This window comes from Rhinichthys klamathensis, unplaced genomic scaffold (genome assembly GCF_029890125.1).
Source record: "Rhinichthys klamathensis goyatoka isolate OS25496 unplaced genomic scaffold, OSU_Roscu_1.1 h1tg000370l_1, whole genome shotgun sequence".
In the NCBI taxonomy this organism is placed as follows: domain Eukaryota; kingdom Metazoa; phylum Chordata; class Actinopteri; order Cypriniformes; family Leuciscidae; genus Rhinichthys; species Rhinichthys klamathensis.
In genome coordinates, this window is record NW_026606878.1 from 481,651 (window position 1) to 508,479 (window position 26,829).

The 26,829-nt window shown below is 38.5% G+C and overlaps 1 protein-coding gene across 3 annotated transcripts; it reads left to right on the forward strand.

Moving 5' to 3' along the window:
- The first annotated feature begins 723 nt into the window (after positions 1-723).
- strip2 (striatin interacting protein 2) lies at positions 724-25,463 on the forward strand. Of its 3 annotated transcripts, none has more exons than XM_056233514.1 (22): positions 724-838; positions 6,635-6,704; positions 7,555-7,629; positions 10,150-10,284; positions 11,582-11,702; positions 13,134-13,202; positions 13,572-13,678; positions 13,845-13,972; positions 14,787-14,975; positions 16,417-16,467; positions 17,521-17,753; positions 19,049-19,114; positions 19,272-19,335; positions 20,175-20,246; positions 20,332-20,406; positions 21,091-21,188; positions 21,302-21,428; positions 22,512-22,612; positions 22,698-22,764; positions 22,909-23,013; positions 23,193-23,397; positions 24,827-25,463. In XM_056233514.1, the coding sequence occupies exons 1-22, from the start codon at positions 815-817 to the stop codon at positions 25,075-25,077; spliced, it is 2,433 nt and encodes an 810-aa protein (XP_056089489.1). In that variant the 5' UTR covers positions 724-814; the 3' UTR covers positions 25,078-25,463. The 3 variants fall into 3 exon arrangements, with proteins under 3 accessions (XP_056089489.1, XP_056089487.1, XP_056089488.1); XM_056233512.1 differs by having other exon boundaries at positions 731-928; XM_056233513.1 differs by lacking the exon at positions 16,417-16,467 and having other exon boundaries at positions 733-928.
- The last annotated feature ends 1,366 nt before the right edge of the window (positions 25,464-26,829 follow it).

Below are 26,829 nucleotides of genomic sequence, written 5' to 3' on the forward strand. Positions count from 1 at the left end.
TGTCAAAAACGTCACAATGTGTCTCTTTCTAGCTGTAGAGAAGAAAACTCAAGTGTTCTTTCTGTTCCTCAATCTGAATAATAGCACTTTGTTTGGCCGCATCACAACAGCACTCTCTAAAGGCCACATGTCTTTCTTAGATTGACTGGTTTTATTTATGTCTTTATGTATTTTACATTAACTAATAAGCGACACAAGCATATGCACTGGGGTGTTAAAAAAAACACACACACTCCACACTCCCATATATATTAAATAGAAACGCAAGATATTAACATTCATTATTGCAGGGTTTACCTCAAATTAAACGCAAAATAAACATTTATTAAAATTAGTAGGCCTACATTCTAAGAGAATTATGGTCAGTTTTTTTCAGTGGAAAAGCATTCATTGTGATGTGCTCTCTATTTGTTTTTTTTTTATGAATCACCAGAATATACCCTACACAAAATTCGTAAAAATATATACAACTCACAACAAATATGAAAACATCTATGTAGGAGAAAACAATTTATGCCAGGGGTAAATTACAACGTTAAAGTAAAGAAATTAAAGGAACATGCCTCATAAGTCTTTTGCATTTTTGTTTTTAAAATGGTCTAAAATAGTGTCATATATGATGTGCACTGGAATGCAAAAGTAGCACCTGCACTTTCGTGGTCAAGTGCGGTGTGGGCGTGGCTCGCCGCAGGCGTTGCGTCAGCAGCCAATCAGAGCGGCGGGGCCGGAGATAACTCGGAGCGTGGAATCCTGCAGCGTATGTTCCAGTGTGACTGTGTATTTCCGTGCGGCGAACACATCCTCAGCCTGACAGATGCAGCAGACCGACGACATGGAGGTACCTTTACTTAATGATTCTAACAGTAACAGACAGAAGTCTCTGGCTCAAGAGAGAGATGGGTTCAGCCATCAGCTGAAGGATTCGGAGGTAATCCGAGCACACTGACAGTTTGCAGGGGTAGAGGGGTGTGTGTATATCTTGTTGCTGGGGGCTTTTAAATGCCTCGAGCTGTTATTTTAGAAACATGCATGGTGCTAAAAATACCTTCTCCGTAGGAATTTGATATGGTGTGACTGGCTGATGGTTTTATAGGGTATACATGCGTTTCATGTGCGTGTCTTTGAAGGGGAAACATGAAGGGTGCATTTGTTTCTGTCTTTAATTCCCACTTCTTCCACTGTATATGTGCACATGCGCATGCAAAATGCTGAGAATGTATGCAATTGGCTCTTAATCATGTGTATACATCACATTAACCCATCATTGTCAGTGGGCATACATACCAAATGCATTATGATATACATAAAAAAATAATTAAAAACCAGTTTGGTCGATAGTAGCCTAATATTATAGAATATTTATTGGGATATTGGGCTTTAAAGGGTTCAATAGACTTTAAATGTATTTGTAATATACAATATGCTGGTGAATTATTTATTTTCATTACATTTATTTAAAACATCCATCCATCCATCCATCCATCCATCCATCCATCCATCCATCCATCCATCCATCCATCCATCCATCCATCCATCCATCCATCCATCCATCCATCCATCCATCCATCCATCCATCCATCCATCCATCCATCCATCCATCCATCCATCCATCCATCCATCCATCCATCCATCCATCCATCCATCCATCCATCCATCCATCCATCCATCCATCCATCCATCCATCCATCCATCCATCCATCCATCCATCCACATATTTGAGTCTCAATTTGGCACTGTACAGGGCATATTCAGTCTTTAAGGACAGTAACACATATTGTGCTGGAATATGTCCAGCCTAGTGAAGTTATGGAAATGAATTCCTCAGCCGTGATCGTTGAGCATATTGAATGTGGCGGGTTTTTTTTTTTTGTTGTTGTTTTTTTTTTTTAGAGGAATTAGAGCGTGTTTTACTCCTGCAGCAGAGATTTTCTAGGACAGTGGTGGGGAGGCGGTTTGAATGTACACAAAAAGCCTTAAAATGATGTGCATGGCTGGAGTTTATGACGAGGAGTGAAACTCAAGGGTCAAATATGTGAGTGATCTGTCATTAAACCAGAATATACTGGATGTGAAACTCTGTGCTTGGTCTTATGATAAGTGCATGTTAATATTAGTGATGAATTATTGTATCTGGCTGCATAAAAGGAGTTATGAATATTAAATGATGAATATTGACTGGTGTCCTTGGGTTTTTGGTCCAGTAGGTTAATGCTTGCACAGGGAACCACATTGTACAGCCCCGTTTTGAGATTTACAGATTATTCCCGTTTGTTTTCGCATGCAACTCTTGTTCAGTTGCTCCTTGTTATGGTTTGGTTGGGCTTTGATTCAGCTGCACTTTGGGCTTTAGATTCAATGTTGAAATCGATGTGAATATACTCAAAATATAAATAGAAAACTGGAATTTTAATCCTGTAAAGCAAGCCTGACATATGAAATAAGACAGAAAAATCTTTTATATATATATATATATATATATATATATATATATATATATATATATATATATATATTAAAAAGTAGCATATGTGTTTTTTTCTGATTAAATATGACTAAATATCATTGGTCACTCTATATCTGCCAATAATATGTATTTTTAAAAATATATTTAAATGCTTAGTTTTATGATCAAATCTCTGCAGTTTTTATTGTGGGGGGCAAAACATAATGCAGTGCAATACAATGATAAAAAAATAAATGTTCATCAAAAGACTGATGTATCATATTTGATACTTGTGTGTCTGAGTAATCCGTGTCATGATTCACTGCATAAATGTGTATTTTGTTTATAGGATGTTGTTCTAGTCTATAAGTATCCACAGTTTGCCTTTGTATCACATGTTTTGGCCCTTGACCTGTCATGTTTTCTCTAAAACTATCAGTATCTGGCATTGGTTTGGGTTAGACATGAGAGTTCTACTTCTGGGAGATCAGAGTGGGAGTATAACATTTAGGGAAGGTGTCTGTAACGCTGTCAAAAGGAAAGCCCATGTCTCTCTCTCTATCTCTCTCTCTGTCTCTCCCACACAGTTCTCAGTCAGGGCCTTAAACCAGGAGTATCAATGCCATCTGCTCCTGAGGTCCAAAATAAAATGCCCCTGACTGTGCCACACATGTCTGTGACTAGAGAAAGAGAGGAGAGGGTAAACATGAGAAATCATTAGTTTTGTGTGTACAACTGCATGCATACATAAAATCTGCACATGCATTATGATGATGATGATTATGATGATTTCTCACATCCAATATAAATGTTTTGCCCATAATGCATTATACATTTAAAATTGAAATTTTGTTTTATTTCTGATCACTAATTTACACAGATGAAAAACAACTGGCCTGATGCGGACCAGTTATTTTAGTTTTTTTTTATTTGAGCTTTATTCATATTTTAAATGAGCTTTTATTTCTATATTTTTATTAGTCATTTTGTTATGAGCTTTTGTCATTTTATTTATTTTTTTATATTGATATTTAGTTTTAATTTATTCATGTTAATTTTAGTTAAATTTTTAGTCATTTAAATTTGTCCTTTTGTCATTTTATTGGTTTTAAAAACAAATATTTTGCTAGCTTTAATACATTTTTTTTTGTCATTTCATTATGTCCTTTTGCCATTTTATTATTATTTTTTAAATTGCTATTTAGGTTTCAATTATTTTTATTTCAGTTTTAGTTTTAGTTAGTTTTAGTTTTTATTTATTTCCAATTAATAATTTTAGTGCTTCAACCTATACATATTTCAGTTTATTGCAAAGACAACATTTCTAATTTTCAACATCCCATTTCTGTTTTTTGTTTAAGTTTTTTATTTTATTATTATTATTATTTTTTCAGCTTTATTTCAATTAACACAACTGTTTTTAATAGCTTTAGTTAACAATAATAACCCTGATGGGGACTTATTTTAAGTTTCCTCGATTCATCAATGTATTTTCAGCTAATAGCTGTCAAAGTAAAGAGTACTGTAAAAGCAGTCTATGAGAAAGTAGAGCGAGGTCAACAATCACTTTGAAAATGATCTCAGGTCTTGAACTCTGTATGAGTCCACCAATATCAAGAGCTCTTTCAGAATCATTGTGAAAAGATGTGGATAACGTTGGTCTGTATGGGTGGGTGGCAAAAAGTGTCCATTGGTCAAACGGAAGCATGTGAAGGCAAATCTGAGGTTTGTCAAAAAGCATAATAGTGGGTGACTCAGTTGTAATGTTTTTTTTTAGGTCAGATGCATCCAAAATCGAGCTTCAGAGTGGTAATTATGGGATAAGTCTAATATAAACTTAACACCATGCTGTGAAGAATAGATAATGCAAAATACAGGGATGAATGATTGTATATGGCTGCATTAAATAAGTTATGAATATTAAATGATGAAAATTAACTGGCATCTTTTGGTTTTTGGTCCAGATCAATTCTGATACAGGACACATTGTGCAGCCCCATTTTGAGATTTACAAATTATTCCAGTCTGTTTCAAGGAATAGAGGGGCGTTCCGCTCTTTCAGTTGCTCCGTGTTTTGGTTTAGTTGGGCTTTGATGCAGTTACACTTTTTGGATTTGACGATTATTCCAGTTTGTCTAAAACGCTGTCTTTGTTTAAAACACTGTCTTTTTAATCTTTTGTCCACTTTCGACCACTTCTGTCCTGATTTCTTTGAGGGGAGGGTTTATGTGCGGGTAAATGTATGGGCTTTTTCAGATCTTTTGATCTAATGGAGGAAATAAGCTCACGCAATTTAAATATGAACATGAAAGGAAACTGAAAAACATACGGAGAGCTGCATCTCTCCTTTCTGCTCTGACAGCCGCCAGATCACACCGAACATGATTGACGAAAATGCTTTTTAATACCAGGTGTAAACAGGGCCTTAGTCTAGCACAGTACACGCAGCAAGTCTTTTTTTTAATAAATAGAAAAAAATATAATAGAAAGTGTTAGTATTAATGGGTCAAGTCTTGATGAAGAAGTTGCGTCTTTAGCTGTTTTTTTGAAAATGGCTAAAGACTCAGCTGCTCATGTTGAGCTAGGCAGGTCATTCCACAAGCAGGGAACAGTCAAGGTAAAGGTTTGTGAAAGTGATTTTGTGCCCCTTTGGGATGTCGCCTCAAGGCACCATTCACTTGCAGAACTCAAGCTTCTGTAGGACGCAAAAGTCTGAAGTAGTGAGTTGAGGTATGGGGTGCAGAGCCAGTGGTTATTCTGTTGGCAAACATCAGTGCCTTGAATTTGATGCAAGGCGCTATTGGCAACCAGTGAAAATTGATGAAGAGAGGTGTGACGTGCTCTCTTCGGCTCATTAAAGATCACTCTCGCTGCTGCATCCTGGATCAGTTGTAGAGGTTGAAAGTACATGCTGGAAGGCCTGCCAGAGAGCATTACAATAGTCCAGTATGGATTGAACAAGAGCCTGGACAAGGAGTTGTGTAGCATGCTCCGATAGGAAGGGTGATACTGATACTCCTAATGTTGGATAAGGCAAATGTGCAGGACCGAGCAGTTCTAGCAATGTAGTCTGTGAAGTTTAACTGATAATCAGTCACAACTCCAAGGTTCCTGGCTGTCCTGGAAGGAGTTATGGTTGATGAGCCTAGCTGAATGGAGAAGTTGTGTTGGCCAAAACCACAAGCAGTTCTGTTTTGGCAAAGTTGAGTTGAAGGTGGTGGTCCTTCATCCAGCAAGAAATGTCTATCAGGCAGGCTGAGAAGCGAGCAGCTACTCTTGGATCGTCTGGATAGAATGAGAGGTAGAGTTGTGTGTCATCAGGATAGCAATGATAGGAAAAGCCATGTTTCTGAATGTCAGATCCTAGTGTTGTCATGTAGATGGAGAAGAGAAGTGGTCCAAGCACTGAGCCCTGAGGCACCCCTGTAGCTAGATGTTGCGACTTAGACACCTCACCCCTCTAAGACACCCTGAAGGACCGACCTGAGAGGTAAGACTTGAACCACTGGAAAGCAGTTTCTGTTATGTGACACCACCACCTTAAAAACACACAGGTGGTAAAAAAAAAACATATAATGAACCAAAGCTCATCACAAGTAGCTCTTCCAAAAGCTGAGGTAAATACTAATATATACAAGGTGCACACAACAAAACAGTCGAGAACAGTTACAAACTCTTCCTTTCCCAGAGTCGTAAACAATATAGCAGCTATAAAACAGCTTACTACTGATGCAAACTTAGAAAATCGACCAAAATTGTATAGCATCCAGTCACCCGTAACAAGCTATTTATAATCTGAGATGCTTTAATCATAGTCACAATTGAGTATGTGAATTGAGATGCAACGTGTGGCTTTAATTGTGACTTTTCACTTACTGTAGTGTGCAGTGGTGCTTCTTCATATTTCGATCTTTGTGGCTACTGAGTTACTGTGTGGTACTGCACTGATGGAAATGCTCACTGTCAGTGTGTATGTGTGAGCATGTGTAAATTTCCTTTACATTTCCCACTCTGTAGTTGTTGAAGTACTAGAGTAGTGTGTCCTAGCTACATTTGCATAATTACAGGGAAAAGCACATGCTGATGAAATAGTGGAAAGACCTGAAATGCAGTTGGTAGGTGCTCCAGGATGTTAGACATGTGACACTTTCTGTTGTAGCAGTGCAGTTATTGTATGCTTCTGGTTCGCAGGGGTCCATGGAGTCCCCCAACCTGGAGTTTGAATATGGGGACACAGATGGCTTCACTGCTGAGCTCTCAGGTCAGTCACACAAACATATCTGGGTGAACAATCACTGAATTCGGGTGATTTAGTCTCTTAAAAGAATGTATTTAAATGACATATGGAAGCAGCACAAGAACAGTTTTAGATGTTGCAAGAGTTTAAACGTAGATTTAATTTTAAAATAGAAGTCATTGAAGAACAGATGTGCATTATATACTGTATATATTTACTGATAAGTTTATGAATGTGCATGGTTCATGTGTTTCATTATAAATTGGAGCTTTTATGCCTTTAATTATACTAAATGTGGCAGTATATAAAGTATTAGGTTACACTTTATTTCAATAGTCCACTTTAGACATTCTAATAGCTTTGCAACTACACACCAACTAACTTTTATTAATTTGCAACTACATCCCGCCTAACCTATTAGAGTATTGGTAGACTGTTAGGTAAGGGTAAGTAGAGCAAGTTGACATGTAGTTGCAAAGTTACTTTATATAGAATATCTGTTGGGGGAGCATCAAAATAAAGGGTTAGCAAATATTAAGTGGACAGTCTACTCTAATAATTGCTAGTTGACATTTAGGTGCAAAGATACTTATAGTTAGTAGAATGTATGTTGGAAAAGTGTTACCAAGTATTATTATACAATATTATAATTTGTAAATGTTATTTGCTGTTGATGCTTGTTACTATAGTATTTAGGGACAGTTTGAGCCTCTCTGTCTAAAGACTCATTATTGTGCATTTTAATTGCCATGTAATGCACAACATGCCAATTAATATTTAATGAATGTATTTTACTATGGAAAGCCCATGACATGTTATGTGCTTGGTTTCTTTTAATCATGTCTTTTTTGTTGTTGTTGTCTCTTTCACACAGAGCTGTACAGCTACACAGAGGAACCAGAGTTCAGTCTAAACAGGGATTACTTTGAGGAAGACTTCAAGAATCATGGTAATGTAGCCAGTGTTATATTACAGCTAAAAGTCCAAGTCATATGCTTCTATAATGCACTGCAAAAAAAAAAAAAAAAAATTATTTTAATATTTTTTTTCATGGTAAAACGGGTTCCTCCCACTTTGGAAAATAGTTTTTCATGTTTTAAGCATAAATCTACGGAGGTCTAAAGGTACATGGTGATGAAAAAAAAATGGGATGGGAGGAAAATACATATTTTAATGCTGTTGCATTCGCTCGCAAAAGTTTTGTTTCCCCAAGAAACTTTGCGTTCTCAAACACAGATTAACAAACAGATCTTTATTTGTTATTGCATCTGACACACTAACATCAATAGTGTTTAAGATTTTTGTGCTCAAATTGCATTGTAATGGTAAGAAACTGCTTGGAGTGCAGGTTGCGTAAACCGCTAAGACTAGTCTTACAAGTTAGACATAAATTTTTTCATCAACGTTTTTAAATCAGTTACATAAAACATAGATTGGCCTAATATGATACTGAAAAGTAAGACTGAATACCCCTTGACTAACTGCTAGTGGTCATGCTAGATCTTAAGACACTGTCTTAACCTATTGGCTATGTTTATGCAACTGGCCGGAGCTTCATTTCCACCTGTGTCTGAAAGAGAACAGAAATAAACCCTCAGCAAAATTCCACAGTTGTTTTTCTGTGAGAAAAGGAGAAGTTTAATGAATGTTTATGTAGTGACGATGTGTGTGTGTGTGTGTGTGTAGCCTCAGGCTTTACCCTGCCTGCTGTGTGCACAATCTCACCTCACCAGACCTCTCACTCTCTGTCTCTCTCTCTCTCTCTCTCTCTCTCTCTGTGTGTATGCCTTGGCACTGCAGTCTCTACTGAATGGAAAAAAGTGCCTGGATCACCCACGTGACGTTAGCTTTTGTGTGTTTGTGTGCGCTGTACGTCTGTGTTGATTCTGAAGCAACTTCATGTCACGTGTTGGAGTCGTTTACAAGACACATTCGTACTTTTGAAAGTTGCTGCCATCCAAAGTGGTCTTTTTTCTTTTTTTTTTCACTTACGAGTTTAATTTTCCACCCTCTCTCAGGCACTTACAAGAAAATGGGTCATTTAAAACTATTCCCATTTGAAATGCAGTGCAATAAATGATTTTGTTTCTTAGTAGTTTTGTCTTGTTTTCCAGTACAAATTTCTCAACATTCTTAAATCAGGATACATTTACTTGAGAAGCAAAATGTCTTAAAGGGGTCATGAATTGAGAAATAAAATTTTCCTTAATTTTTTACATATAAGAGGTCAATCATGTACTATAAAAATGTCCTGTAAGTTTCAGAGATAAATGCTTCCTTTTATTGAAACCAGGCTCAGAAAACAACTTGTTTCGGATTTCATCTCAGTATGACGTAATTGTGTGCCAAAAGACCGCCTCTGCAGAAGAAGATCAGCCATCATTGACTCTTTAGCCCTGACCACCGATTTATGTCATGTAGTAGTAAATAGTAGTAAAATATTTGTTTCTTTTTTATTGTCTTCTGATTCGGGATCTCTGGCTCAAAAGTGTATGGCTGAATTTTTACCAGTTGCCATTTTTCAACATCGGAAATTTTCAAAACTATTCCACACGTGTAACAGGGACGTTGACAATTATTATAATATACAAAACTGTTACCCAATCATAGCAGTGGGCATTTACTTCCCAGTTTAAAAGAGAGGCTCAAAAACAGGATAGAAATGAGCCTATTGTTTCTAAATTAGGATGTTTTTTATGTAAAAATCTTGCTAACATTATGTGGACTTCAGAGAACATTATAAATTTAAGAATGCCATTCATGACCCCTTTAAGGTATTAAGTATTTTTATGAAAAATGTTTATGCTTAAAATAATTTTTAAAAATCTGCCAATGGGGTCAGAAAAATACGCTGGATTCAAAGGGAAAACTATATTTTTCTTGTTTTAAGCAAAAAAAATTATACATTTTTCAGGAAATTTTTGATTTTTTCTAATTTTATTTTGCTTCTTAAGTGAATTTGTCTTGATTCAAGAATATTTAGACACTAGCGCTGGAAAACAAGACAAAAATGCTGAGTTTTGCACCAAACATTTCTGTAATACTCCAAGATCAAAATCATTCCCATCAGAAATCACATGTAAATCTTTCAGTGTCAGATGAATGAGCTCAGGGATTTAATTTTACACATTCCTTTCACTAAAGACTTTACAGCAGAAATCTGACACACAAACTCTCTAATAAGCATATAGTAAATGTTTTACCAAGTGCATTTTCAAACCAGGAAGGTTTGTACAGTAATTTGCATTCATTAATCCCCCTCTGGTATATATAGTTGAGGAACATTTATGAGAAGAAAGGTCAGTGAAGTGAACAAGTATGTGCCGCCCCTCTCACGGATGTTTGAGCAACACAAATCCTGACTAATCTTTCTCACATGTGAGAAATGAACCAGAATGGGAGGTGGAAGAAGAATGACAGAAATGATCAACATGGACAGAGATTTGATTCTTCTGTCCTCTGCTCTCAGTGAAGGGTCGGAGATGGATGATGTTGAGTTTGGAGGAGCAGAGGGCGTATGTCATGAGATTGCTGGATGCTTTGGAGGTCACCGATCGGGACAAGAGGCTCAAAGTGGCCCGGGCCATCCTCTATTTGGCCCATGGTACGAATATAGCACATGCAACCACAATTGGTGAAACTAGTCAAGAACAAATCATATTTTGCACCCACATCAAAAGAAAGATATTAAACTATATCTATTTTAGTAGCATTAAGGCCATGGCGAAAATCTTTTTCGTTCTTGGCTTAGGCGTGATCAGCAATATACTGTTAGTGAACATCCCGACGTTGAGAGCAGCGTTTATATGAATATGTAAATATGTGCTGCTCTCTTTCCTCTCAATAACAAAATAAACACAACAAAAATGATAGCTGTGAGAAAACTGTAGTTAAGAAAGCATCTGATCATAGCGATGTGATGTTTGCACGAGCTCCGCAATTGTTTAAAAGCAAGCAGCTTTACAGTATAAAACATGGAAAACAGTGTCAGTGTCTCTTTCAATTGAAAGTACAACTTACCATCATCTAATCTGTCTGTGATCACATGAAGAAACAGAAAAAACTAAGAAGACAGACTAAATCCAGAAGAACTGTGGCAACGTCTCCAAGACGCTTGAAGAAACCTTCCTGCAAAGCTACAGTACTGTGAAAAGGTTTAGGCACTTGTGTAAAAATGCTGTAAAGTGAGTATGCTTTCAAAAATAATGGCATAAATAGATTTTATTTATCAATTAACTACTATTAACTAAATCAAATTAATATTTGGTGTGACCTCCCTTTGCGTTTAAAATAGCTTTTTTCCTCGGCACACTCGCACATAGTTTTTCAGGTAGCTTTGCAGGAAGGTTTCTTCAAGTGTCTTGGAGACGTTGCCACAGTTCTTCTGGATTTAGTCTGTCAGTTTTTTCATGTAATAACTGATGAACTTGATGATGGTGAGATCAGATCTCCGTGTGGATCATATCGGCTGTTGTCAGACTCCTTGTGCATACAAAAATCTCACTAGATTATTACAATTAATGGCAAAAGGAATGTTTGGAAATGTAAACTGATATTTTCTACTGACTCACTACAGCAAAAGATATAAATAACTGGCGTAAAACCAATTTATTTATTTTTGGTGAAAATACTAACGTGCCTAAGACTTTTGCACAGTACTGTATATCGGGGCCCTTAAAATATTTTTCAACTGCAACTTAATATATTTTCATAATTATTAAGCACATATCCCCCCAATTCTCATTACTTTAATAATGATGACGTATTATTTAATTTGTTGCTGCCTTTACCTTATGAATATTTATATTAAAGCAATAGCAAATAATAGCAACAAAAAAAAAAATCCTTTCTTAATCAAAAAATGATTTCTTGTTTTTTCTTGCTTCCGTGTGTGTATTAAGGTGTGTTTGACGAGTGTGACACCGAGACAGACGTCCTCTACTGGTCTCGACACAACGTCTTTCTCCTCTACGACATGGGCATCTTCACGGCTCTGCTGGAGCTCCTCAGCATGGAGATAGAGTGAGTGTCTTCATTTCCCAAAATGCCTCAGTCTCTTTGTAGAGATCTGTGTCTGAGGCCAGACCATCTGCTTCAGGCAGGGAAAGACTGAAATATTGAAAGAGACAGACAGAGAGGGAAGTGTTTAACAGTGCTTCTATTTTTATTCTTTCTCCTGAGGGAGCAGGTTAGAAATGGCTCAGTCATGACTGTGTGTGTGAAACAGTGTTTAAGGGGATGTGTATTTCTGCAGTTCTCCTGGGTGCTGTCCTAATGAGCCGTACACCTTTTCCTTTTCTGTTTCTTAATGCCCGCTGTGTAAGGTAGCAGCTGCCTGGTTCTCTATTTCTCTAATTACCCACATTAAGTACACTTCCATGTTAATGGATCTTTCTATTCCATTAAGAGAGTGATATCAGTGATATCAGATGTCTCTCTTAGTATTGCACATACTTTACAACTACCCAGAACACCCTAAAAAACAACTCTAACGCAAAGAACACATTAGTAACATCATAGCAACGGCCTGGAGTTGATACCTGAAAGAGAAAAAGAAATTGCTAAAAAATAATCAAATGAAAAAAAGCACATAATAAAATTACTAAAACTTAAATGAAATTGAAACTTAAATAAAAGCTATTAATAATTCAAAATATATTTATTTTTTTACAAATAATACTAAAATAACACTGAATAATATAATATAATAGAATTAATATAACAATCTGACGGTGTCCCTGGTGAACGTAGCTTTTTTTCCCGCAGCACATTTCAGATGATAAACTGTGGCTTATATAATGTTTCATATATTAAATGTTAACAACCGTAGGTTTTGGTTCATCATATTCTTATGAAGTTAATATAAGCATCAAAGCAAGATCAAAAAAGGCACAATTCTTTTGTGTATCATTCTCATACCTGCTGTCATCTCTGGTCTTTATTTCCTGCACCCCCGCCGTCTCTCTCCGTTTCCTCTCGCTCTTGTGTTCAGAGAGCCTCAGAGTGGCCGTCTGTGATCTGTTCTTCAAAGACAGCCTGGCCACCATGCCTCTCCTCTTTCAAGCCCCTGCCTGGCGGATTTAATGTATTTGTACCATTGTCCCATCAGCCCACACAGCAGATCTGTGCTCAGGGAGGCCGTACCGCTGTTTATGATGCCGTACATTTAGCCCTCCAGCTTCTCTGAGCATTGATTCATATTTGGCCAAGCACAACATATTCAAATGATCAAGGTTGACATCTTGTCAGGTGCAATAAGCTAGTATTTGTGCTGCAGAATGAAAGCAAGACATTAGACCACATGCCCTGTTTGCCTCTCACAAACTCATTTATATTGTATTTTGTGGCGTAATAAAACCATTGGCTGGTTGTAATGAGTCTTTTGATGCAGATGTTATGTAAGGATGTCCGTAGAGTGCTATTTTGAATTAGTATTGTTCCCTTTTCCTCCAGTAATAACCAGGCGTGCAGCACCGCGGTAAGAAAGCCAGCCATTTCGCTGGCAGACAGCACTGAACTCAGGTAAGATGTCCACTGGGAACGAATCATTTTCTTCTTTCACAGACATTCATACGCTCTCTCACAACATGACTTCTTTTCACCCAACCCACAATCCACTTCTCAGATTTACTGAGGCAGCCTCAGATCTTTCTGACTGCAGTCTCATATGCAGCCAATATATCTGCTCTCTCCAAGCGAACATAATTGAGACCTGAATGTTGTTTTCCTGTAAGAAGTAAAGCTGCTGCATTAGCTGATTATTGAAGGAAAATACTTGCCTTTGGTCACAATAAACAATGACTCTCTCTCTCACACACTAATACACACACTCTTACACACAATCACTCTGATTGAAAGTAAAGGGATTGTTGCATTTGCATTGTTCTGAAGGGTTCTTCTGAGCATCATGTATCTGATGGTTGAGACCATTCGTGTGGAAATGGAGGGTGACAGTCCTGAGAGGAAGGCAGCCAGAGAGGCCTTCAAAACAGAGTTGGGTGAGAAAGAACTGTGTCCTTAAGTCTTACAGATATACAGAATATTGTGTGTGTGCGTGTGGGTGTGCGCGCGTGTGTTGTGTTCGTGTGTGTGTGTGCTGTGTTTGCAGTGGTTGGCTGTTGACCTTCTCTATGGTGCAGTGATTAACCTCCCTCCTCCTCTCAGGTTCACCCCTTTATAACGGAGAGCCTTTTGCCCTCCTCCTCTTCACCATGGTAACCAAGTTCTGCAGTATGAATGCGCCCCATTTCCCCATGAAGAAAGTGCTGCTCTTACTGTGGAAGACCATACTGGTTAGTCTCAATATACACACATCAGAATTACTATAAAATATGTTCCAATTTATATCAAAACTCTTTTCTAGTCTATTCCGCACATAAATCACTGCTCATTCTATGCTATTCTGTTATGCTGTTATAATCAATTTGATTGCATTTCACTTATAGATTACTTCTATTATATTCAATTTTATTCTACACATTAATCACTGCCTATTCTATGCTATTCTGTTACATTCTACTTCATTCCATTTCACTTATTACTACTTCTATTGTTTTGTATTCTATTCTATTCTATTCCACACATCAATCACTGCTTATTCTGTTATGCTGTTACATTATATTTTATTCCATTTCACTTATAGATTAATTCTATTCTATTCCACAGATTAATCACTGCTCATTCTATGCTATTCTGTTATACTATTATATTCAATTTGATTGCATTTCACTTATAGATTTCTACTTCTGTTGTATTGTTTTCTATTCTATTCTATTTCACACATCAATCACTGCTTATTCTGTTTTGCTAAATTACATTATATTTTATTCCATTTCACTTATAGATTAATTCTATTCTATTCCACACTAATCACTGCTTGTTCTGTTATGCTAAATTACATTCTATTTTTTTCCATTTCACTTATACCGGTAGATACCGGTAGACTCTCTATTCTATTCTACCAGATAGAAAAGGTTTTTCATGATACAAACATTGTGTCTATCATGGACTGTTTCAAGTCTAAATCAAGTCAATAACAGACCTGCTTCCGTCTCTAAAGTGCTCTGTCCATTGATCTCTGTGTCTGTGTGTTGACGTGCACCTCAGTTCACACTGGGAGGTTTCGAGGAGCTGCAGGAGATGAAGGTGAGGATGAGAGAGCAGTTCAACCTGCCGCCGCTCCCTGAGGACAGCATTAAGGTGGTGCGAAACATGCGAGCCGCCTCACCTCCAGCCTCGGCCATGGAGCTCATCGAGCAACAGCAGCAGCAGAAGAGAGGACGCAGGAGCCGCAGGGTACGAGAAGCACACGACAAACACACAGCTTTCAAAGCAGTTGCACAAGCAGAAACCATGTGAAGAAGTACAATCACTGTGCCAGCATGAGTTGAACTCACTACACACAACCACTCATGCACATAAACCTATATAATCAGTATGTGAAATACAAAACACACACAAAAAAAGATCTGATCCGTGCTACCTATTTATACTAATATAATGGCCAACCCAGCCTAAAAAACGTACACAACCTTTTAAATAGACACAAAATGGACTACATGCCTGTGTTTTACCACACTCCTGCCCTTAAAGACACTGCAACGGTGATGTCACAATGAGAGTGAAATTTAGCAGTGTACCGATTGGCCGGTCTGTCTGTGAACATTGTGGAACAATCACAAATTTTTTTCTTCTTATTCTTCCAGTACAAATATCTAAGCATTCTTAAAGCAAGAAACATTTACCGTAGAAGCAAAATGACATTAAGAAATTAAGTCTTGTATTCTGAAATAATTTTAAAAAATATATGTTTTTGCTTAAAACAAGAATAAACAAAAAAGTATAAACTTGCTTACATGGATAGTTCACCCAAAAATGAAAATTCTGTCATTAATTACTCTTTTGAAGATCTTTTTGATGAAATCTGAGAGCTTTCTGTCCCCACTTCACTGACAGCTACGCAACTACCACTTTGATGCTTCAAAAAGTTCATAAAGAGATTGTAAAATGAATCCATATGAAGTGAGCGGTTTAGTCCAAATTTTCTGAAGAGACTCGATCGCTTTATATGATGAACAGTATTAATTTAGGCTTTTATTCACATATAAACATTAATCAATGCACACATCAGTTGTGGTAAACAGAAGCTCAAACATGTTCGCTTGATGTGCGAAAACTAATGATATTCATTCTTGTGTTACGCAGCACGTTTGAGCTTCCGTAAGAGGTTTGTTCTCGCATATCAAGCAGGTTCGGTTCAGCTTCTGTTTATGTTCACTGATCAATGTTTATATGTGAATAAAAGCCTAAATTCAATCTGTTCATTTTATAAAGCAACCATGTCTCTTCTGAAAATTTGGACTAAACCACTTAATTCATTATGGATTTGTCTATTTATGGACTTTTTAAAGCGTCCAAGTTTCAGTTGCGTAGCTGACAATGAAGGGACAGAAAGCTCTCAGATTTCATCAAAAAAATCTTAATTTGTGTTCTGACGATGAACGAAAGCCTTGCGGGTTTTTAAGATCTTATGTCATTTTGCTTCATAAGTAAATGTATCTTGATTTAAGAATGTCTGGATATTTGTACTGGAAAATAATGAGTAAGAAAATCTCTTTTTTGCAGTGCACAGTTTTTGACTTTCCTCTGTCTCCCTCTCTACTCCTTTCTGCCCTTTTCTCTCTGGGTTTTGGTTTTCCTGTTGGCTCATTCCCGTCTCTTCCTTGTGTCCCTACAGAGTGCCTTTGTTGATAGCTTGGAAGGAGACAGTCCATATGCCAAGAAACAGGTCTTTACCCTAAACCCCTTTTGTGCATTTTCTTTGTTGTGGGCTGGCCTTGCACTCTTCCACTCTCTTTTCCTTCACAGCAATTTGTTTTTCCTTTGAAACTTGATTTGGGGAAGGGAAGGGTTCTGAGAAATACAGCTGACCATGGCTACCGGACATTAGCAAAACTCTCTCTCCTCCTCCTCCTATCTTTCCATTTGCACATCTTTCCACACATTCTCAGTCAATGAAATCCACATAGACACACTGCGGCTCTCACTAGCTAGCAGAATGGCTTCTTCTCATAGGCAACCAATCACAGCTGAGTCACCTTTGCTCATGGCCTCAGCACCGCCCACAGACACACTCATACATTGACTGCACTGGAACAAAGGATGACGCTCCACTAATGCACCTCATGCCTGATGCTTGCTCTGAATCTTGCCATTCATCCGTTTGCACAACTCTAGAGATGTAAAGAACTTGTTTTTTGTGCCTTAGTTGAACTGAATCTGCACAGGAATGTTGAAAAAGGAGTTGCAGTGTTGTATCTAGAATGTACGAGTCCCTAGAATTGCGTCAAGGATTCAAAGTTTTTGTGATGCTTATCATTTGCAGGTTTACGAAACGGTAAGTTTCAGCAATAAACTCTAACTAATGGATGGGGAATGTAATCTGAAGACTAAACAATGAAAAATTACCTCAAGTAAGTGGGTGACCCTTATGTGAGTCTCGTTCAGTGACTGTAAACATTTGAAACTTCTCATTCAGGATGTTTCAGTTCGGACAGTTTATTTTACATAAAAAGGATGCCAAATGAAAACTTGATTTTAAAATTATAACACTCCAAGCGGTCGGCCGTCGGTGAGTGTCTGTCGGGCTAGTTTTTGCGGTGTGTTCAAGCGTAGCATTTTGGTCCAGGCGCAGCCGACAACACAATAGCCTTTCGTCTGTCACCAATGTCGGTTTGGTGTGTTACGGCCTTTACAACTTATAAATGAGACTCGATATCAGGGTCCAGAGTAATATGCACATTTGCAACTTGATATTAATCTCTTTCTTCTTCTCTTGCAGCCCCTGGTCAAGCAGGACAGCCTGGACACTTACAACGAACGGGACCCTTTCAAGAACGATGATGCCCGGGATGAGGAAGATGACCCAGAGGATGTGGACAGTGGCATCGAGGGAGAGGTCGACCCTCTCGACAGAGACGTCATCATCCAACCGCCACCGCCACCACCACCGCTGCGGCCCCCGACTGAGAGAGTGTCCTTCCCCAAGGGCCTGCCCTGGGCCCCCAAAGTCAGGTAGCGTACAAGATCTTTTCTTCAAATGTGACTCTACAGGATGGCCAGAATGACCATAAACTCAGGGCTTTTTTCGCTGGTTTTTAAAACACACACCACGCTGGATATTACTATTTTCACTTAAATTTAATGCCTTAACAGTTGCTTGGAAAAACTCCTGAGATCCAAAAGATAATGTCAGCGACTTACCCATGATGCATCAACTTCACATTTGCATAGGCTGTGCTATCTGAATTCATGATTGGTTGACTTCCGAATTAAAATATTGAAACAAAACGATTAACCGATTACTGGTCATTTCAAATAAGCGTTTCTGTTCAGAATGATTGAACTTTATTTGGTTTTTGTTCCTGGTAAAGTTTCGTTTGTTTTAGTTTTCGTTCCTTGAACCGGTTCAGAGCCCTGCATTAAATGTACAGAGGATGCGATTGGATAACTGGACTAACCAGCGGACCAATTGCATCGACAGCCTCTCAAATGTTGGTTTGGTTATTCGGAAATGCCTGAGTCAAAGTCTGTCATCAAAATGATTTGGTTTAATTCCCTTCCAGAAACAGATAACATGACTGCGTTTCATCTGCGCACTCTGAGGTGCAAGTCATTTATGATGTAGGAAAAAGAGCCACAGTGGCTTCCCCTTTTGCAGTAACTTCCATTTTTATTACAGAAATTTTGTGACAATTTCCCAGGAAGTGATGAATTTGTTCTCCTGAATTTTGCGCATAAGTTAATTTTGCAACTTTGTCATAGAAACATCATAGCTAATGGGAACAGTAATATTCTGAATTATTTAAAATAACTGTTTTGTATTTGAATATATTTTAAAATGTAGTGTATCTGATGCTCCATACTGTATCTGTAAAGACTCGTCTGACTGCCTAGAAATCTACTTCAGCTCCTGTGCTAGAAATACAGGCTCCAGAATGTCTGGCTTAAATAATGCATTTGTGGACAGAGACAGATGAACATGGGCAAAGATAGAGGAAGAAAGGAAAGAAGGAAAAAGAGATGCATTTGGAACAGTGAAAGCTGTGACAGTCACAATTGATCAAATCCTCTTGATTATTTGACATGCAGTACAGTACAGTACCTGTGAATTGTAACGCTGTGCTGAGCTGCGCTGCTGCATGAAGATGAGAAGGATAGGGTGGCGGAGGGGGGTGTTGCAGCAATTTAAAGAGGTTAGCGTAAAGATGACAGTCCTGAAGGGATGCCTTTACGTTGATCTTTTTGATAAAATCTGTTTATAGCCAAACCAACTCCTCATGTAGTCCATTCTCTGCTTCCTTCCACAGAGAGAAAGACATCGAGCACTTTCTGGAGACCAGCAGAAATAAATTTATCGGCTTCACCTTGGGAAAGTGAGTCTTTGATCCGTTCACCTGGGCTAAAGCTCCTCCATTGAGGTTACAAATCTATGATAACCTATAATACAGGTCACCTTCATTATCATTAAATCAGTATACTCTGCTGTTTCTGTTTTACACTGTGGATTTGTTCTTTCTGATGTTATTTTAGTGACACTGACACTCTGGTTGGGTTACCCCGGCCCATACATGAGAGTGTAAAGACTCTGAAACAGGTGAGCATGGAAACATTTTTGTTTTCTAGTATTCTTCTAGACAGCTGAGGATTAAAGGGGGCCTATTATGTCCTTTTAAATTTTCAACTTTCTTTAGTGTGTAATGTTGCTGTTTGAGCATGAAAAATGTCTGCAAATTTATAAAGTCACTCATATCAGTGCGCACTGTTTCTGAACTCCCTGAAACGCCCCCATTGTAGTCTTGAGTTTTCTTCTGGGAACGAACACGTCACAATATTCCTCATTTAAATAATTCCTGCCCAAGGCATACGCAGGATAAAAGGGGCAGGGCCTGGTTGAGTTAGTTAGTAGTGGGTTGAAACTCGCTGTTCTGGTAAGGGGCGGGACATTTCCCAAACACACTCAAGGCGCTTGACCAATCACAACACACTGCTCCAGCCGACCAATCAGAGCACGTTGTGCTCTTTGGAAGGAGGGAGACAGGAACTAAACAGAGCGTTACTGACAGACCGGGAAGCGAGGTGCTGCAACAATGTCAAATATGTGAAAAATCTGAAAAATCAAGCATGAAAACCTATTGTAGTAGACCCCAAAAACAAAATCAAGATTTTTGAGAAAAAGGAATAGGTTTTCTTTAACAAAGATGGTTTGAACATTTCTATAAATATGCATGAATACTAAATGGTAATGTTCTATTGATTCTCCATAAGTGGATTATATCTGTCGGGTTTACCAGCTGTTCTGCCACAGATATGCATTGATGTGAATCCAGTAGTATAATGCGTGCTCTATTGGGGCTCTTTCAGCCAATCACAGTTTAGATATCCATCCTTGGTCACCATGGCAATTCTCTCTCACTGATCCCTTTCTCTCTCAAGCACAAGTATGTCTCCATAGCGGAGGTCCAGATCAAGAGAGAGGAGGAGCTGCAGCAGTGCCCCATGACTATGGTGAGTGACTCAAGTTCACTGTTCTTGTGCCTTTATTACTGGTCCATTAAGCTGTCAATCGGAATTGTCTCTTTTGATTGGCTAGGGTGAGGAGGAGGTGGAAGAAACACCTGCAGAGATTCTATATTTGGGAATGTTGCCCAGCCTCTCACAGTATGTTGTAAGTGTCCCCTACACTTCATCTTTCTAACTGAGTTTTACACAAACATTCTAATTACTGTACATATTCACAAGCATCTGAGTGTGTTTTTGACCATTTTATTTCTGATAATATTTTACAGTTCTATCTCTCTTTAAGGCCAGACACTACAGGTGGTGCTTTGGTCAGTTTTAAGAATTTGGGGGGGCTATTTTATAACGTAGTTGCTGACTAGTGGAAAAAAAAACACTTTTAAGTGTTTATTTTATTGCACTTTATCTATTATTTGCATCTGTAGATTTCAATTACAAAATATGTTTAAAGGCCGTTTTCTCGAAACGAGTCAGAAGTATACACTTACAGCAAACTTTCCAGTTTTATTCCTATGACAGTTTTTACTTTTTTTGTTTTCCTTCTGGCTGTTGACAGTATTTTCTGATTTATGGAATGATAGAAAGAGAATTCCCCTCTGTAAAAACCATTGACTCTAATATTTCAATAAAATGAAACCTGAATTTGTTTCATTTTACCAATCCTCCGATTGTCCAAAAACACGTTCCATAGAAAAATCGTGAAACTCTGCTCCCTGATCTACTTCCCAATATTGGATTATGCATAACATTTGGTAATAGTGTAGTGCTAAATGCATGCAACTATTCAGACAAACCAGGTAGGAGTGTTGCACTAATGTTATTCTCTTTGTAGATTGCTCTTTTGAAGCTGCTTCTGGCTGCAGCTCCAACCTCCAAAGCAAAGACCGATTCTATCAACATCCTAGCCGACGTTCTGCCAGAGGAGATGCCGTAAGTCTACACACAAACGCACATACAACGGAAACTAAAATGGTGCATGAAAAGATCAGTGCAGTTTGTTTTAGACGCACGGCAAACATTTGCCATGTTTGTGTGTGAAACAGAATCACCGTCCTCCAGAGCATGAAGCTGGGCATTGATGTGAACAGACACAAGGAGATTATCGTCAAAGCGATTTCAGCTCTCTTGCTACTGCTGCTCAAACACTTCAAACTCAACCACATATACCAGGTCAGACTCTCCCCCCCCCCCACCCCCCCCCACCCCTCTCTCTCTCTCTCTCTCTCTCTCTCTCTCTCTCTCTCTCTCTCTCTCTTTATTTTCCATTCCTTTCTCTGCTTGTGTCTCTCTGATTTCCTGCACTTGACTGACCCTGCATTCTGCTGATAGGCTCGCCGTCAAAGCACCATTGATCTCAAGACAACTACAATGAGAAAAGCTCTTGATACTATCAATGCATCAGTAAGAAAGACAAATATTTCAAACTAAAGAGAGGATTTAGATCTTCTTCAGCTCGACCTGTAAAACCCACTCGGATGCTAAGAAATCTGTGAATTTCTCTCCTCATACATTAGATAATTAAAAAATATTAGCAGGGTACAAGAACAAAGTGTCTTGCCAGCACAGTTCAGACTAATCCTGTATGATGAGCGTGACAAATTATGAGAAATGAACGTGGGTGTTTTTTTAAGTGTCGCCCTCTATTGGTGGAGAATGGAAGCGGTGATAAATAGCACTGCAGTGGGAAGAGTTTTATAACACACTTATTTTGTCATGCCAGTTTACCCCTTCTCACACTCGACTAAAAGGATCACATCTTCATACAGCACTGAATAATCAGCTACTTGAGGCAGTCACGCACCTCTTTTCCTTGTCTTTCCATTTCAATTACCCAATCACTTATTTGCTCAGATTAAACAACTTTGCTGATCCACTGATATATCCCGCCAAGCTGATGTACAGTTAATTCTGGGTAGCTCTTTGATAGAGTTTGCCCGTTGACATCTAAAGCCGTGATAAATGGCTAACAACTGGAGGAGACAAATCACTCTTCAGAATGCACTCTCAGATGAATGCCTTACAAATGAAAGCCTAATGAAAGCTCATGTGAGAACTATAGATGTTGGCAGTTAATTATAGATATTATGGACCAAACTGACTCCTCTCTATCTATGTAACACACTGGATTTAAATGGCCATTCCTCCTTATATTAAAATGTAGTGTTGTTCATATGCTGAAGATTTTTATGAAGTACATTATTTATGAACATGATGTACTGAATGTTTTTTGTTTTTTTTTTACATCCCGAACAGTTTGATTATGTGGCTCAGCACCTGGTGTTTGCCAACTGCATCCCCCTCATCCTCAAATTCTTCAACCAGAACATTATGTCTTACATCAGTGCCAAAAACAGGTAGACATTTAGATCTGTGCTCATTTAAACCAACTCCTGTGTCCGTAATTTGTTTTAAAAAACATGTTGTGTTTTCTGATGGCAGCATTTGTGCCCTGGATTTCCCACATTGTGTGGTTCATGAAATGCCTGAACTCACAGCTGAAAGCCTGGTAATTATACAAAACACTGCTTTTATTTTGTCAGTTTTTTTTTTAACTTAAACTCCAGATAATATTTTATAGGTGACTGAAAAGATAAAGATGTCAATTTGAATGTTGTTAAGACGGTGAATGTGTGTCTGTGTGTGTAAACAGGAAGCTGGTGACAGTAATCAGTTTTGCTGGCGTAATCTCTTCTCCTGCATCAACCTACTGAGGATCCTAAACAAAATCACCAAGTGGAAACACTCGAGAACTATGGTGAAACAAAGAAAATATATTAATTTTAAAGATTTCTAGAGCATTAAATATAATTTTGTAATACATATCTATGCCTCCTTCACAAAATGTGAATGAATTTCTTTGTAAATTGTTGCATTCATATGAATGGTTTTGTGTACAATTTACATTGGTTTTTGTTGGTTGTCTTTCCTTTACAGATGCTTGTGGTGTTCAAATCTGCTCCCATCCTGAAGAGGGCACTCAAGGTCAAACAGGCCATGATGCAGCTCTATGTTCTCAAACTCCTCAAGATCCAGACCAAGTATCTGGGGCGCCAGTGGAGAAAGAGTAACATGAAAACCATGTCCGCCATCTACCAGAAAGTCAGACACCGGCTCAATGACGACTGGGCGTATGGGAATGGTAAAAATCTGTTTTGACTGTTTTTACTTCTGGGTCATGGAGCAGAGCAGGGCCATTGAGCAAGACACTTAACTTAAGGGAGGAAGACCCTATGGAAAGTGTACCGTAGGTTACTTTGAATAAACTGATCAGATTCCAATTTAGAATGTTTTAAATGTGTCCTTTAACATAAATCATAGTGAATCATGAGTCATTCACTGTATTCAAAATTCAAATACTTCCCTAAACTTTAGGGTGCGAAAAACAGTACGCCAACAGAGTAGGATGTCCGAATACATAGTATTTAAAAAACAGTAGGCAAAAAAAAAAGCAAAACAACTGACACTGTAGGTCACATGACAGTGACAACATGGCGGATGTAGTGTATGTCCAAATGTCATCCAAACTATATAGAACGTGCTTTAACGGGTGCGAAGTAAGTTTCAAACCAAATGAAGTACCTACTATACAAGCTGTGTCCCAATTCAGAGGCTGCATCCTTCAAAGGCCGAATGCGTTTGAGCGGCTCGACGAAGACTGTCCCAATTCAAATGCAGCCTATAAATGTATCCTTCGTTTCCCGGGCCACGAAGGATAGAACGGATGGATCCTTTTCAGCTTAGCCAATCCCAATAATCATTGTGCTCTGAGGAGGACTACATTTTTTTTTTAGAGAAAATTCTGGATTACCCTTTTAGGGTTTGAACTTAAACCGGGCTCAGACTACAGGAGTTTCAGGCCGATTTATGCCCGATTTACTCCTCCCGACATTCAGAGACAACAAGCAGCTGTACTGGTCTGGTGGACAACGGAGATGGAGTACGGCAGGTCGAAATGTGGCAAGAACACGACTTCCTTTATAATGTCTCCTCATATAATGTCTACAGCCAGTTGCCGCGACACAGTATCCATTTTGTTTACATCCGCTTCCCCGTGAGGTGCTAAATCTGGCATGAATGTCTTGTAGTGTGAGGTGCGCCACGATTTTCAAATCATGTAGTGTCTGTAGGTTTGAGATTTGAAAGAAGAAAATCTGTGAATATTCTCTTCATGTGCGTGATGCAACCAGATTTCACAATCGGTTAAGATTTAAAAACTCCTGTAGCCTGAGCCCGGCTTTACTTGAATATGATGTAAGGTATATATTGACAAATGTACAAGCGTTACTGCCACTCGTCAACTGTCGAGCTGTTACAGGCGACAAGAACAGTCCCTCGTAGGCTAGACCATCCCATTTAACAACACTCGTTCAACTTTCCTGTACTTCCAAAGCGTGGGCTTTAAAGTCAGCGCATTTCGAACTCGAAGGATGCAGCCTCTGAATTGGGACACTGCTACAGTATGCGATTTCAGTTGCAGCGATAGTGTTCCACATTACCTGTTCTCATATGTAATACATACTGTGTGTCATAGCTTTCAAATGCTTCTATATTTCCTTCTCTTCTCCCAGATATCGACGCTCGGCCGTGGGACTTTCAGGCGGAGGAGTGCGCACTCCGCGAGAGCATAGAGAAATTCAACACGCGGCGTTACGATAAGAATCAGAACAACGAGTTTACGCCAGTGGACAATTGCCTCCAAAGCGTTCTAGGTCAGCGCGTCGACCTGCCCGAAGACTTCCATTACAGCTACGAGATGTGGCTTGAAAGGGAGGTGTTCTCCCAACCTATTCAGTGGGAAGGTCTGCTACAGGCCCAGTGATCCCACTGTGCTGATCATAGGACTTTTGTTTCTTATTAAACCGACACAATTACTGTGGCTTACGATCGACATACAAATGTTTAAAGCACTGAGGGTCTGCCGTTCCTGTTCTGTAATGAATTCTTGTAAATATAGATATATATGTGATTATGGAATGGTGGGCTTCCTTTGGTAATGGAATGAAATAATGACATCTTCTCCAATAACTGAAGCACACTTTATGTATAATGTCTGCATAACTAACATAGGCTATATACTATTTTGAAATGATCAATATTTATTTATATGGTCACTCACTGTGTCTAACTGTGGAAATGTTTAATTTTTATGTAAATATGATCACTTCATGAGGTTGTGAGGTACGCCCTGATTCTGAGGCAGGGTCCCTCTTGTCATTCAGAGTTCATGTGTTAACTCCACTGGTTATTTATTTATCTCTGTGGCATCATGTGTTAAACAGGAGGACGTCTATGTTCTCGAGAAAGCAGTGAGTCACCTCTTTTTTGTCCCCATGTAGCACTATAGCACAATACACACATTCAAAGTGTCCTTGGTGACTTTGTCGTCACCCACACTAGACATGTCACTCATTAAATGGTGCTGGTTTTTAACGCTTCGTTTCATCTTGTTATTTGTCACACTCTTTTCTGAGACTTTTCTTTTCTGAAGTTCTTGTGGAGCACTGTAAGAATGTGTGCTCTCCATCAAAACAGTGTTATATATGGCACCTCATTATGTTCATCATGTTTATTTTACTGGGTTTGTCTTGCATATCATTTCTTGATTTTTATATTCTCATTGTTTTGTACTAAATTAAGGTGCTGTGTAAATGAAACTACCTATGATGATCCATGCCAAATATAGCACTACCACATTTTTTTTTATATGTACACTAATTAGTTGTATTTGTACAGACTGCACTGTAAGTGAATGTGGCAAATTGATGTAAGAGTCTTTAATAAATTATAAATGGAGTTAATAATCATTACCTTGAGTAACAGATCTCATTGTCAGTGTGTGTGTGTGTGTGATAGGATGAAAAAAAATCATAAAAACTGTACAATTTTGTTGTTTCTGGCTCTGTTCCTGACTTTTCTCTTAGAGTGACCCCTGATCCAAGCATACAAGTATTTGTAGAGATAATTAATCACGATAGCAGAATGTCAGAAACTGAAGTGCAGTTTTTCACTGCCAGAGCGACTCCTTTAGATCCATGACAACAATGACGCTTGATCACAGTCGCTACATCACGTGCAGATGACAGTTATTAATATCAAACAACTGCACATAATTTAGCAAATAAACCGACACACAGTCCGATAAAATGCGGTAATTGAGCGTCACGCTAATCACTGGTAAGTAACCAGTGATTCTTTGGTAAAATGAGAAGTTCTGTCAGGTTATTAGGCTTTGTTTACATGCTGCTCTATTGCTGAACTCCATCAGACCTTCAGAAGAACAAATAAATCCGAAGTAGTTGTTGCGTTAGCGTTTCATTTATAATAACAAGGAATGGTGTTTTTTGTCATTGCTGTTGTTGTAGTCTTACTGTAGGTAATAATCTACTGGAATGATGTTTGTTATTATAGTCAGTTGGACTGTTGGAGTGAGAAGCTCTGATGTTTCTGCTGCTACATGCTTTAGTAGAGCTGCAGTGCTTTTGCTTCTAATAAAACCATCATATAATAGTCCAGAACAGAACAGGGCTAAAACCATGTGCAGGAAACCAGCCTTTTAGGATTACTCGTGTTT

Excerpts from the sequence above, each read along its gene's own strand:
- strip2 (XM_056233512.1), top strand. The coding sequence starts at position 815 with ATGCAGCAGACCGACGACATGGAGGTACCTTTACTTAATGATTCTAAC. Across the intron at positions 6,705-7,554 it reads CTTCACTGCTGAGCTCTCAG|AGCTGTACAGCTACACAGAG; the intron begins GTCAGTCACACA and ends TCTTTCACACAG. Across the intron at positions 23,014-23,192 it reads GGAAACACTCGAGAACTATG|ATGCTTGTGGTGTTCAAATC; the intron begins GTGAAACAAAGA and ends TTTCCTTTACAG.